Source organism: Cryptomeria japonica, chromosome 7 (assembly GCF_030272615.1).
Source record: "Cryptomeria japonica chromosome 7, Sugi_1.0, whole genome shotgun sequence".
Classification (NCBI taxonomy): Eukaryota; Viridiplantae; Streptophyta; class Pinopsida; order Cupressales; family Cupressaceae; genus Cryptomeria; species Cryptomeria japonica.
In genome coordinates this window covers 323,489,877-323,504,579 of record NC_081411.1, presented here as the reverse complement: position 1 = coordinate 323,504,579, position 14,703 = coordinate 323,489,877, and the positions used below count along the sequence as shown (strand labels likewise).

At 32.7% G+C, this 14,703-nt stretch overlaps 2 protein-coding genes across 4 annotated transcripts; both read right to left on the bottom strand.

Moving 5' to 3' along the window:
- Window positions 1–994: 994 nt before the first annotated feature.
- On the bottom strand, window positions 995–8,695 carry LOC131856349 (cellulose synthase-like protein E1). Of its 3 annotated transcripts, none has more exons than XM_059208085.1 (8): window positions 7,994–8,695; window positions 7,451–7,772; window positions 6,214–6,354; window positions 5,918–6,043; window positions 2,841–3,047; window positions 2,521–2,757; window positions 2,089–2,436; window positions 995–1,380 (listed from the first exon to the last, which is right to left on the bottom strand). In XM_059208085.1, the coding sequence occupies exons 1-8, from the start codon at window positions 8,251–8,253 to the stop codon at window positions 1,198–1,200; spliced, it is 1,824 nt and encodes a 607-aa protein (XP_059064068.1). In that variant the 5' UTR covers window positions 8,254–8,695; the 3' UTR covers window positions 995–1,197. The 3 variants fall into 3 exon arrangements, with proteins under 3 accessions (XP_059064068.1, XP_059064066.1, XP_059064067.1); XM_059208083.1 differs by having other exon boundaries at window positions 995–1,779; window positions 7,994–8,687; XM_059208084.1 differs by lacking the exons at window positions 5,918–6,043; window positions 6,214–6,354 and having other exon boundaries at window positions 995–1,779; window positions 7,994–8,689.
- Window positions 8,696–9,525: 830 nt separating this feature from the next.
- On the bottom strand, window positions 9,526–12,638 carry LOC131856350 (cellulose synthase-like protein E1). Its single transcript, XM_059208086.1, has 4 exons — window positions 12,162–12,638; window positions 10,213–10,537; window positions 9,913–10,053; window positions 9,526–9,669 (listed from the first exon to the last, which is right to left on the bottom strand). The coding sequence occupies exons 1-4, from the start codon at window positions 12,419–12,421 to the stop codon at window positions 9,541–9,543; spliced, it is 855 nt and encodes a 284-aa protein (XP_059064069.1). The 5' UTR covers window positions 12,422–12,638; the 3' UTR covers window positions 9,526–9,540.
- Between the last annotated feature and the right edge of the window lie 2,065 nt (window positions 12,639–14,703).

The window sequence follows — 14,703 nt, the reverse complement described above, 5'->3', positions numbered from 1 at the left end:
TCAATGCATTCATGTATCATAGAATTTAGAGGTGAGAGAGGGCTAAATTCAATAGAGATTACGAGGGCAAAATTCCATCTTTTTTTGGTGTCCCACAAACACTCTACTTCTAGCAACTTATTATGCTCCCAATCAAAAATGTCTTAGACAAAGCCTTAACTCTTTGAAATTAATCTTGACAAACAAAATAAAAAAATTAAAAATTAACTGAGTTACACTCTAAATGCTTGTAACCAATGGAATCTTGCTATAATTTTATTTACTCGTGATAAAAATAGAACCCATGTATCGTTAACTGCTACCTACCTCTAATGATATGCAATTCTTTATTTATGATAATTCTATTTTAGAAAAACTGTCTTCATATATTCATATAAGAAATTAAATAACAACTACTTTTATATTTGGAAAAATCACCCAAAAAATAACTTAAACCATTCATTAAACCATCCACATCAATGTTAAATTTATTCTCTATACTAATTTAACTTATATCCTTAGTGTTACATCTTAAAATCTTGTTCAACGTATAACCTAATAATAAGAAATTAAATAACAACTACTTTTATATTTTGAAAAATCACCCAAAAAATAACTTAAACCATTCATTAAACCATCCATATCAATGTTAAATTTATTCTCTATACTAATTTAACTTATATCCTTAGTGTTACATCTTAAAATCTTGTTCATCGTATAACCTAATAATAAGAAATTAAATAACAACTACTTTTATATTTTGAAAAATCACCCAAAAAATAACTTAAACCATTCTTTAAACCATCCACATCAATGTTAAATTTATTCTCTATACTAATTTAACTTATATCCTTAGTGTTACATCTTAAAATCTTGTTCATCGTATAACCTAATAATTTTTAAAGAACACTCGTTTCAATGATAGAAAATAAATCTTAATCAAAAAAAAAAGATAAATATCTATAACATTTAATTCAAATTGAAAGATAAAATTGACTATAACATTTAAGGAGAGTGGTCCGTAAAAACTGATTAGTATTTAGATTTGCTAACAAGAGTATTTGTCTCAGCTTATAGCATCATTCACAGGATTCCGACCTGAATGGATGATAGATTCAAAAATTAGCTTCATGTCCTGTTTTACTGCTGCATACCATGTTTCAGTTTAAGATTTGCTATCATTAGTTACAGATAAAACATTATCTCAAACTTCATAAGTCAATTTTTTAAAATCGAAGTTTCAGAAGACTGCGATAGGGCCGAAGCTGTTGAACAGGCAAGCACCGCAGTCAATGTAGAGAACACAGTGATTGAAGTAGGCATTCTTCCCTTGTCTTTCCTCACCAACATACCCTCGTATATCGGATAGCTATTTATTACTATGAAGCTCGACATCACCACCTGCACAAACATATCTGCCATGGCTGAATAACCTTCTCTCATAACGCCTACAATTCTACACGCTAATGCCATCAGATTTATCAATGCTATGATAGAAAAAGGTATAAACAACACAGACGAAACCCCCAACTCAAAAATTTCTGCCTCATATCGTTTGCCTGATTCGCTATCAAACACTTTGCTTGTCACTTCGAAACCCACTTTGGATATTCCAAGTAGTTTACAGACGACCTGAATGAGCGCAAACAGATAGGAAGACCCGCCTTTTATCATCCACATCCTTTGATCATTCCACCAAGATTTTAAAGAGCCTCCTCCCACATATATAAACTCTAGAGCATTTTGTCCATATGCACATATTGGTAAAAATAGAAATAGGAGAACCCATGGTTCTGAAATCTGCAAGAAATAATAGATTTTTTTTGTTTTCAATCATTCTGATGGTATATTACAGGTCCAATTAAAAAGTCGATGCAAAGTGATTCACCCAGTTATCTCAATAAAAATATAGAAAAGTATTTGTACAAACCGTAGAAACATGATGTCTAATAACAAACAGAAAGTTATTAATCAATATAAAAAAAAATCAAATCAGAAACAATTTATCAATATCCTTGGCTGTAGATAGACTATGTTTCTTCTTAGCGGAAGGAAAGTTATTCATCAATATACAAAACTCAAAATATTAAATGTGAGGGGTAAAACTACCTGAGGAAATACCGATAGGCCTGCAACCATGCATAAGGCTGGTACCAAACCGTAGCAGATTAAAGGTAATGAAGATGGAGCCCACAGAAAGTAATAGCTGTAACACATGTTCTGTGCTAGTTTTGTATGGCGAATCCCATAAGTAACTGGACAATATTTGCTGGCAAAAATCTCCAGTAAACCTGTTGCCCACCTTTTATTTTGGATGAGAGTATCATTCAGGTTAACAGGCGCAGACCCCACAAAAGCATCTCTTTTGGGACAGCAGTAAGCAGATTTCCATCCTCTGCAGTGAATAGATAACCCTGTCAAAATATCTTCCACGGCACAATCGTAGAGCATGCCGACCTGTGAAAAGGATTCAATGTCAGATAATGATTGCAAGAAACTGATCCAACTGATAAAAATATCAAGATTTTAATTTGTATTTGCCTTTTTCCCCCATTGGGTGTTCTCCTCATACCCGCACTTGGCAAGCTCTTTTGCCTCGTCCAATCGCTTGGATGGAGCAGCTTTCTCCATGCTTAAAATTGATGAACTAATCAGCTCTTTGATTGAATTCGAGGAGCTGTGTTGTCGCTCGCTTCCACATAAGACGTCCCTGCGGAAAACGCATCCGGTACCCACGTATGTCGAACCTTCGATTCCATCCATTCCCTTATGACGTATCTGTATATCATGATTTATAAACGTATAGGTCATTTGAGTGCATATGTTTTAGGGCAGCAGTTGATTTTCTTATAAATACTCACATGAAAATTCGTCCAATGGGCATACAGATCGTTTTTGGTAATGCCATGAAACCTTTGGGGAAACTGTACATAGGCAAATTGGTGCCCTGTTGGAGAGTCCATGAAAAAGCACATAGCTTCCCTAAGGGCATCACAGTTGTTGGCGTACATGTCACAGTCCAGAGTAAGAATGAATGGAGCATTGCTCATTAGAGCAGAGACTCTAATCTGCAGACACAAGATAAAGATGACAATCATTACCATCAGTATGATTCATATGGAAAGAGCTTATACAGCCAGAACGTAAACCACAATAAAGAGACAGTCTTAACTGTAGGTATGTGATGGATCACACGAATAACGCATGATCCGTTATATATTTAGAGTTCTATACTTAGGGTTTTATTTTAGGTGATTTGATTTGTGCATGCTAAATGGATAGAACAAACAAGTTCAATTACAGTATATTTCTTGGACTTATTTATATATAAAATCCCCTGTTGTTAAGTCTATAAGACGAGGAAGAAGATTTCTATCGAGACATGCTGTAATCTAGTTGAATGAAAGAAAGATCCTTGTGTGTATCAGATCAATTTGAGTTTGGTTTAGGAAATTTCTAAGTTCTATATTTAGAATTTTAGTTTAGGTGATTTGTTTTGTGCATGCTAAATGGATAGCACAAACAAATTCAGTTACAGTCTACATTTAGGACTGTTATTTATATAGAGAGATCCCCTGTTGTTAAGTCTATAAGTCTGAGGAAGAAGATCTCTATCGAGGGATGTTGTAATCAAGTTGACATACATTGTGTGTACGAAATCAGTTTGGTGTTTGGTTTAGCAATTTTCATGTGTGATTGAAAATCTACATTTGGTATGAGAGCCGTTGCCAAAAGACAGAAAGGAGAAAGATTTGCAGGAGTTCAAAGCTACTAGCCTCTACCACCAAAGGAGATCAGATTAGGTTTGAAAATCGTAGAAGTCTGAAAGATTGTCATCACCATAAGACAGTTCGTAGGCATTTGTGAATTCGATCAGCTAAATGTTGTTCTTTAGGTGATGGCAGATTGCAAGCTGTCAATCAAAGGTAGTTTCGAGTAAATCTAGATTATTTCTTTCAATAAGAAAGACTGGCGAAATAGTGAAGAAAGAAAATGGAAATTTAATAAAGGAAAATAAAGAATTGGAAGAATCTTAAAGTGGTTTAAATCAATATTAATATTGGTTTTTAGAAAGATAAATAGAAACGTATAAAGAAAAAATACCTAGGTAGATTAATTGCTCTCAACATGCAGGAAGAAAAATGAGCGTCTAAGATTGATGCCTTCAATATGTGAGGCAAGTGATTTATGTTTGATACAAGTGATGTAATTAAAGCTTTTTCAGATAAAGAGTATGTTTGAATCTATAATTTTTGTAGATTGTGATATTAATAACAAATTATGATTTAAAAATTTATTTATTTTAAGATCATGAAGAAAATGGATTATGGAAAAAAGGGTTTGGAACAGTATGGGCAAGAAATTAGAAAGTCTGTTCAATCATTTACTAGACCAAATGAGAGTCTTGGATATGGTTATAAGAAAGAGATGATGTTACAAGTGTTACAGATTCATCCAAATCAGAAGAAAGAATGCAATCTGTGTATTGCTCATCTTCTCAGAGAGGAGGACATAGAAAGGAAAACTGTTGAGATCTTCATCATTGTTCTGAATCACCATCAAAAGACATGTTGGAATAGAGAGTACAATAAGCAATCAATGAAAAACTCCATTAAAAAAGAAATTAAAAATATGTTTAAAAGATTATATAAGCCTAAATGTTTGCGTGCAAAAAAAAATAGTAGTCAAACAAAATTTGAATGCCTTTCATATAATTTGAAAGACTATAAATATTCATTATGTTAAAATGATGACACTATCATTTGTGAATGGCTAAAGATAAAGGGAGAGTGATTTGTTTTTTAAGCTCTAGTTTGCATCCGTCAAAGTTCAACAGTCCGCCTTAGAAAATTAGATGTCAACCTGTTCCAAATAAGGATTTATCCACAATTTGATTAAAGGAGTGTGTCAAAGCTCATTTGAGATGAAAGGAAGGTTGAGCCATTGTTTAGAATATCCTAGGAGTAGAGACTAAACCCCGATTTTAATGAGAAAAGGCTGAACAAATTTTAGAAAAGCCACAATGATTTGTGAAGCTGCTGTTTTTACTAACGTTTATTGTCGTATATTTGAGAAAGAGAGAAATAAGTAAATTTGGGTAATTATTTTAAAAAATTGTATTAGGGGAGATGATTTAGTAGTTGATTATCTTAATTTCATATTTTTCAAAAATTTTACATGGAAATTTCAAATCGCTTTCAATTTTTTTACAGCAGCTTATTTGGCAAGTCCCCTGCTTATAACTAAGGTTTGAGGGCCACATCATCCAATATGATGCCACATCAACAGGCCTTTTGTCAAGGTATCCAAAACAACCTAAAAAATAGGTGAGACCAATAGTTGGGCATAAGGAGCCCCCATACTTGTGCAGCTGATATGTCATCACATGATTGGTTGTTTTTTACAACTAAAGGTACATTTGATTCAATGGGTATTAAAGTCATAACTATTGGTGCAATATTGTAAAAAAAATGGACATTAAATTAATTAATATGTGTATTAAATCAACAACTACTATCACAACAATTGAAACACAGTCAACTACTAGATCCTCTCCCTTAAATAGATTTATTAAACTAAAATGATGATAATGTTGAACAGCGAATTTCAGAGGTTTGATTTTTTAACACTTCAAATGGGTTTGCTCGGCATCAAATAGAAGCATGATGGTATGTGATGCATCTCATGCATTTAATTTGTTCCATACTTGATGCATAGAACAAACAAGTCCAATTGAAGTTAAGGGCTGTCATCTCAACATAGAGGTCCCCCTGTTATTGAGTCTCTAAGGAAGACCTATATCACAGACATGATGTAATCAAGTTGAATCTGTAGCAATTTTCTACGTATTGTTTGTGTATTTCAAAATCTACACAAATCATAATCCACAGACAACATAACAGAAAAATGAGATGGAATCAGGGATATTTGTTATTACCAGAACATTAAGGGCACCGGCCTTAAAATTATGGGGGTGTCCAGGTCGCTTTTCACGGGACACATAAACAAGACTGGGCAAATCATGGCCCTCAAAGTTAATGTCTTTGACCCTTTCCAGCAAAATCTGTAGGAAGGCTTGAACAAAATTACACAGAAATATTTAATAAATTGGAGATATTCAAAACTATTTAATGGTATATGTAAGTAAATTGATAAAAATATTCCCCATCAAAATTTTAAAGAGTTGAAACAATATGATTTTAAAGATAATATTTTGACATTGATTTTTCTGACCTGAACTATACTCGGGTGGTCTCGTGAAGTCATCTCCGGTTTCCATTCTTTCAAACCATAGTCTTCTTTATATTTATGTTCTGGAGCAATGCCTCTTTCAACACTTGTATTTATACAATATTTCATTTCCTCGTACAATTTCTATACAGATTTCAATATCAAGTCTATCTATCAATTTCATGAGCTGTAAGGCTTTTAGAAAAAGGCAGAGGAAGGTGAACAAATAATAATAAAAATGATGAACATCAAAATATGTTTTATAGATATCACATTAACAGAGAGTTTCAGCTCTGTTTTACATAGAAAAGTTTAAAACGGAGTGCTCTGTTTCGTAGCAGAGTAAACAAAAAGCCTTTTGTCAGATTATTTGAGCATACAAAAAGAACACTGTTCTCTGTTTTTAGGAAAAAAAAAAAGAAAAAAAGAAGAAAGACAATTTTATTTAATGAGGGTCATTCAGTAATTGAGTATCTTATTTTCATGTTTTCTAATATTTTATCTGAAAATTTTCAATTTCTCAAAGTTTTACAGTAGCTTACATAACAAGCCTCTTGCTTACAATTAAGGTTTAAGGGTCATATCATCATATACGATGCAACATCAGTATGCTTTTTGTTGAAGTCTCTACAAAAGACTCTAAAAAAGTTAAATTTAGATACATAGTTATGCCTTAAGTATAATTTACTGAGGAATTAATATGACATGACATGTTTTGTTAATTTTTAGATCTAAAGAATATAGTTCATTCAGTTATAGATGCTCTCATCAATACTAACAACTTCAAAATTGCATCTATTGAATTATATTAATGAAAATATTAGACATTAAATCAACAAATATAACTATTATTGAAACATGCTCAGCTAAATATTAAACCATATATTGAACAACTGCTTTTATGCATACATAAAAATAAATATGCAATGATGTTTTACATCAGTAACAGCATTTAAAGGAAAGGGAAGCCATTCAATGGAGAGGCTAGCCATACCTGCAGTAGAAGGAGCCTATAAAACAAGTAATGTAAGGAAAAAATAGTATACGGAAATGAATAAAACTTATTAAATGTTTTCAACAGACTAAAGGCATTGCAGATAAAACAGGACAGGTTTAAAACAAGGGTCATTGGGATTATAATTTCAACAAATCTTTCTATTCTTCAAAGAAGATTACTAATCAATTAAAGTCAAACAAACTAATACCAATGTGTGTTAATATTCTTGTGAGCTACACATACCTTGACATTTTCCCATTCTGTAGTGAACGAGCTGTCACTTTCATTGTCATAACATTCAGAAAAATATGCTTCTGGGCATCTCTGCTGAATAGAATACTTGTGGCAAAAAGGAACCCAACTCTTTGCAAAACGTGAAGCTTCCAACAGAGCATAAAAGGTGAGTGGGGATCCTCCATCATCGGATACATAACATGTCAATTTTTCTATTGGATAATTAAAAGCCAGAGTAGACAATACAGTGTTTGAAACATCCAGTGGAGGTTCTTTATCAGGGTCAGCCGTGCATATAAATATATCAATGGGAGGTAGCTCCCTCCCAAACCTGTTCATGAACAAGCATAATCATATTACTCCCAGGGAAACACGTTTCTCAATCTTATAAGAAACCTAACCCATATTTATATAAACATGTTGGTCATTTGTTATCTCATTCTGAAGGAAGGTGGATCATGTTGATGAAAAAAAAAAATTATACCATTAAATCTAAAAATATAGCAACCTAATATGACAATCTGGGCAAATTTCATCTGTTTAATTATCTACCTTTTAGAGAGTCTTTCTGGGTAGGTAAATCGATCCACAGGCCTCCACCTGAAGCTCATCTCTAATACCCACTGGAAGGCCAAACCTAGCTCTGCACAAAATAGCAGCATCCACGGTACATATCCTTCACTTGGCATATAATGGATCCGATAATACATAAGCCCCAGAATTGCACAAAAATATACGCATCCATAAACTCTGTTTATCTTTGCAATTGGCATTGGTACTGCGGTGTAAAGTGGCGAATCTGTGAACTCCATCTTCTCCTTGATTCAGTTCAATTATTGAAACCATTTGAGACAATTTATAACAACGAGGCATTGCCATCCGACTTAGCTGAACCTTGCATCTTTCTCGAACATCAGTTAGTAACCCTAGTTTGTAAAGATTCCATGACTGTAGTTAGATTCCATGACTCTAGTTTCTAATGTTGTGGCATCTATGAGGTTATAGAATCCAAATTTCAGAGACAGAATTATGTACTACATTCCCAACTATCCCAAGAGATTTGACTACCTTCCCCTTCATTTTGGGGCATGGGGGTTTTGGTTGTATGACTCGAATATTTTACCGGGAAGCCTGACCACACATTGAGCATCAGCTATATAGAAAAGGAGGACTACATATTCGATTCATATATGAATAGAATTCTAAGATTGATTAATGGATGCCTGGCCACACATTGAGCATCTAGGGTACGATAACTTGGAGGAAATATTCGATTTATATATGAATAGAATTTTAAGAATTATTAATCATAGCTGATAGCAGTTCATTCACCTAATTTTGTCCAATATTCAAAGCTAAATAATAATTTTTTTTTTTTTTAATTTTTTTACCAGAGTGAAATGTAAAGTTGTTATTAGTTATTTGATCATTAAAGAGTGGCTTATTCAAGTGTGTTTTGAGTATTATTTGATGCTTGAATTTTGTGTCTTAGTGTTTCTATTATATTAGTTTTTGAATTTGTTTTTAATAGAATTATACCAAGAATAAAGATTTGTTAGACACATAAGTAAACAAAACTCTAAGAATTACTAGTCATGTCAAGTAAAATGAACTGTTTTATAATGGTTGGAACATTTTTTATAATTTATATCATCCTATGTGTCTTTGGATTTATGTCCTATTATTTTAAGAGAATAGGTTTTTGTGTGAAAACCTAACCCCACATGAAATTCTTAGATGATGACCCACATGGAATACTTAGATGATGATAGCAAGAGTAGTTATGATAATGAGAAAGATTTGTTTGACCTATATAGAAAGAGAACTTTCTTAGATGATGACCCACATGGAATACTTAGATGATGATAGCAAGAGTAGTTATGATAATGAAAAAGATTTGTTTGATCTATATAGAAAGAGAACTTGTCGCACTCCTCATAGGATCCTAGTTGCAAGCAAAGCCTACATGAAAAACATATAAAAAGACAATAAAATCTAATAAATTAAAAAAAATATTTCAAATCAAAAATAGTCAAAATTGTAAAGCTATTCACCACTTTTTATAGGAATGGGGTGTAAAGTTGCTATCGATTATTTGACTATTGAAGAGTGCACATCAATAACGTAGAGTGCGTTTTAATATCATGTCTTTTTTCACGGGACACATAAACAAGTCTGGGCAAATCATGGCCCTCAACGTTAATGTCGTTGCCCCTTTCCAGCAAAACCTGTATTTAGGATTGAAAAAATTTGCACAGCAATATTTAATAAACTCGAGAGATTAAATAGTGGGTAAGTAGTGATCTGGTTTTGTTAAATAAATAGACAATATTTTAAAGCCATTTAATGATATCTGCATGTGACTGGATAAAAATATTCCACTTGCTCTGGAATATTTTATTACTTTCAAAAAGTTAAAGCAATATAATTTGTTTTAAGAGATATAATCTTTTAACAATGATTATTTAGACCTGAACTATACTCGGGTGGTCTCGTGGAGTCATCTCCGGTTTCCATTCTTTGAAGCCATTGTGTTCTTTGCATTGATGTTCTGGAACAGTGCCTCTCTCTACAGTGCTATTTATACGATATTTCATCTCCTCGTACAATTTCTACACAAACTTTTCAATATCAACTTCAGCCACTCAAATCAATATACTGTGAAGATTTTATTCTTAAACGAAGATAACCAATTAACTAAAGTCGAACAACATAATAACTTATACTGAAGAGTGCTACTATTATTCTAAGCTTAGATTTAAGCTGCACACCTTGACATTTTCCCATTCTGTAATGAAGGGGAAGTTATCATTTTCATTGACATAATATTCAGAAAAATATGCTTCTGGGCATCGCTGCTGAATGGAATACTTATGGCAAAAAGGAACCCATATCTTTGCAAAACGTGAAGCTTCCAACAGAGCATAAAAGGTGAGTGGGGATCCTCCATCATCCCATACATAACATGTCAATTTTTCTACTGGATAATTAAAAGCCAGAGTAGACAATACAGTGTTTGAAACATCCAGTGGAGGTTCTTTAACATGGTCAGCCGTGCATATAAATACATCAATGGGAGGTAGCTCCCTCTCAAACCTGTTTGTTAACAAGCGTAATCCATATTATTATAAGGAAATAATTGGTATGAGTTTTCATGGATGTATGATAATTTGTAGTTTTAATTAGATATATTTTAAATCTATAAGGGAAAAAAGTGATCTTATATATTAAATTAAAAAATAACACTGTAGTCACATAAATCTGTCCATTTTAATTAAATGAATATTTCGTATTTATTTGATTAAAAATCCACTAGCCATCAATTAATTAAATTAATATTTAATTAATTCATCCCCAAACATTCTTCTATTAATTAAATAAATTATTCAATTTATTTTAATTAATTCATTAAATCAAATTCACAATCAATTAAATAAATAAAATCTATTTATTTAATTAAATCCCCCTTTTCCTCTTTTAAATAAATTAACATTTATTTAAATCATTTTAAAAAACCCCCCCACTTGCATTTTCCTACAAATGCAACTTGCACACATTTATTGAAATAAATGAATTTTTATTTTTTTTTTTAAAAATCCTATTTTCCCTCACCCACCAAATCCACTTGCAAAATCTAATCCCCTTCTAGATTCTTCTAACCCCTTCCTAATTAGCCTAATCCATCCCCTAATTATTGTCACATTCCTAAGCAAAATGGAGTCACTTCTCAAATACCCCAAAGTCTTTGAAAACCATTAAAGGCTTCCAACTTTCAACCACTTAATCTCCCAAAGTCTTCCAAGACCACTAATGGCTCTTACATGACCATTTATGTCTCTTACATAACCATTTATGGTTATTTCAATCTTGTCTCCCCAAACATTTATTGTTTGACCATATTCATCCATTTCACATTTGCACAAGATTTTATCCATTGGATAAAAGCTTTATTCTTTGAATAAAGAGTTTATTCATTCAACCAACCTTGACTCAAAATCCCAAGGTCATATCAGGCATTTAATGCTTATTCCCTCTCCTCTCAACCTATCTCACATTGACACTTGTCATCCTGGGATTGGGTTGAAAGCCCTCACATGGATTTGAAATCATTCAATCCTGACCCTTGTTGAGATTGCTCAATCTCAACCATCCGTTTCTCCATTTTTCCTATAAATAGAGCCCATTCCTTCATAATCCAGATCCTGAAAACTTGTAAGCATTTAGACTATAGCCATTTTAGAGAGCATTTAGCATAGCATAACTAAATCTTGTCTTTTTGGTTAAAATACATCATTTTAGCATTAAAATAGCTTTTTATTTCATGTTTGGAGCTATTCTACAATCTCAATCCTCCATAAGCATCCATAGTGCAAAAAGCTGCTGAGAGCTACACTATTTTGGAACTTGGAGAGGAGAGGAACAAGGGAGAAGGAGCTAATCTCATGCTAAGAGACAGTTGGAGATGTCTCATTGTCTTACTTCTTTAGTTAGATTCATTAGCATGTGTTTTTAGTGTCTCCTTTGGAATGCCTTCATGTTTTGGTTTTTGATTGATTAACTCTAACGTTTTGTGTGTTTTGTGTTGATTGATCTTGAACTAACAATTGTGCCATTTAGGAGGGCATCAAACACAATTCAAACTAAAAACTAAAAACTATCATAAATCTAATAAAAAAACATATTTCTCGATCTCATATGCAATATTTTTATCATTGTTTACCTCTCAGAGAGTCTTTCTGGATAAGTAAATCGATCGACTGGCCACAACCTGAAGCTCATCTCTAATACCCACTGGAAGGCCAAGCCTAGCTCTGCACAAAACACCAATATCCATATTGCATATCCTTCTTTTGGCATGTACTTGATACGATAATATAGAAGCCCCAGAATTGCACAAAAATATACGCATCCGTAGGCTCTGTTTATCTTTGCAACTGGCTTTGCTACTGTGGTGTAAAATGGGGAATCTCTGGATTCCATTTCTTCGTTGATTTGATTCAATTATTGATACCATTTTGAACAATTTATAAGAATTGGGTATTGCCATCCAACCTTGTTGAACCTCGCATCTTTCTCTAGCATTAGCTAGTAAACTTAGTTTGTAAAGATTTCGTTGAACGTAGTTTGTAGTTTGTAATGATTGTTGCATCTACCACTACCAGGATATGGAAACTAAAAGTTTGAAGTGTAGATTGTGGACTATCCCCTTCATTATTTGGTGTGGGGTTCCCGGGTGTCATTTATCTTCACGACCTTGGATATTTTTGTGGAAGCTTGGATAAGCTTGGCATCACATCGAGCATTAAATTTGTGATAAATACAGCTAACAACTGTTCAACAACGGATATTTTTGTGGAAGCTTGGATAAGCTTGGCATCACATCGAGCATTAAATTTGTGATAAATACAGCTAACAGCTGTTCAACAATGAGAACAATTTAGTTGTCTAATATATAAATAAGGAAAATTGATCTATTAGTTGCAAACATTTGTGTAGTACATGAGTTTAAGTGGTAAGATATTTAACAAATGATTTTGTTTGTGTCACAAAGGTCTCAGTAGAAAAGTGATAATCTCAAATCAACAATGGATCATTACAAACATGAAAAAAAAAACCTCTAGATCATGAAGATAAATCTATGTACTGCATTATATATGATGTTCAAAAGGCATGCAATCACATTTAGAGTCTACGTCTCCAAAGTCTTCTTAATGATCAATGACACTATCAAATGATGTATAAATTTTGTGGTACTAGTCTTCATTTATATCTTTCTACTTAATGGTTTCTGACTCTATATTGAGTAAAGTCTCTAGGACTACCCTAAAATTCCTTCACATCAATATATTAATGGTTTTGTTAATGATAAAATCAGAATAATTTTTTTTCAAAAAAATATAGTGGTATGTCATGGTTTTTATAAGGAGGTTGATCAAAGACCATCCACGACTTTTCACAACAGTATTGAATTCATAACAATTCGTGTATTGGTTTTGGGATTGGGGAATAGACTACATATATGACGTCTTGTTACCTCTTTTTGTTTCACTCAATTTTAGGATATCTTTGTCTCATACAACTCATGACATGAATCTCTATGAGTATTTTATTGATCAAACTAACTCATCATTGAGCCAACTTGCTTCATAATATCTTCCAATAATGAAGAAAGTGATTCATGATGGTGATTTGCTATGGATGCCTTCTTCTTTGAGAATAATTTTACAATTTAAATTTTTTATTTTAAATTCCTTAATTTTTTATCTTTGTCTTAGGTTTTTCAAAAATGTTAAAGGCGATTCAGGTGATGTGGTGTTATCAATAGCTTTTGCTAAAATTTCATTTGTAAGTCACAATAATTTGGTTGTTGATTTCTTTTTCTTTTTTGACATTATGAAATGAAAATGTTCTTCCATATGTAAGCATGCATGTAATGTCCCTCCCTTGATTAGATTCTCTTTAACCTAGTTTGACTCTGATTCTGTTGTTTTTGTGACTGGATGATACTCTCTAATGTAATGACTTTTATTATGATTCTATGATATGATGTTGGTTATGCAGTTTATCTCTATGGATGTTTAGATGTTAGATTATATGCTTTTGTACTAACCTTGGATTGCCATATCTACTTTATGTATGAGTTATATCTTATGTTCATTTTCTTGTATGGGTACGAGTTTGCATAGGGTGCGAGGTGACGATATTCTATCACCCACTTCAGAGGGACACGAAATCTCACGACTCTTCTCCACCGGTGTACGTGTAAATGTTGAAGAAATGTATGTATGATTTCTCAGTGATGCAATTGCAAGTACCGAGCATCGACTCCACCTGAAATTTCTGGTCTGAGTGTGCTTTATGACCCAATGATAAAGTGGAAAACTAGAGTTATCAGTCAGACCCTTGACGTGACCATTATTCCTAAGGGAACAAGATCCCTGTCAGGTACCCTTGCTCATTGGTTACCCGATCATGGCAGTGTTAGTCTTGTTGGCCTTTTATGTTGGATAGTCTTAGTCTGTTACCCTTATTTTTAGTTTAATGTTTATCCTATAATATTAGCAAGAAAGTATTAATATTAATATATTAATGGTAATTGAGTATTAATGATTAATTAGTTAATAAAATTGAAAATTGGGCAATATTATATTATGATAATTGCATTAGCTAAGTTATTTAATCTACAATATATTTTAAAAAATAATTAATTTAAAAGGGAATTAAATATTTATTATTTGGGATTTTATTTTGCTCATGGAAAA

Coding starts and splice junctions, on each gene's coding strand:
- LOC131856350 (XM_059208086.1), bottom strand. CDS start 12,421: ATGGAATCCAGAGATTCCCCATTTTACACCACAGTAGCAAAGCCAGTT. Junction 10,054..10,212: donor CAGAATGGGAAAATGTCAAG/GTGTGCAGCTTA, acceptor AAGTTTGTGTAG/AAATTGTACGAGGAGATGAA. Junction 9,670..9,912: donor ACCACCCGAGTATAGTTCAG/GTCTAAATAATC, acceptor TCCTAAATACAG/GTTTTGCTGGAAAGGGGCAA.
- LOC131856349 (XM_059208083.1), bottom strand. CDS start 8,253: ATGGAGTTCACAGATTCGCCACTTTACACCGCAGTACCAATGCCAATT. Junction 7,773..7,993: donor CCAGAAAGACTCTCTAAAAG/GTAGATAATTAA, acceptor GTTCATGAACAG/GTTTGGGAGGGAGCTACCTC. Junction 6,044..6,213: donor ACCACCCGAGTATAGTTCAG/GTCAGAAAAATC, acceptor GCCTTCCTACAG/ATTTTGCTGGAAAGGGTCAA.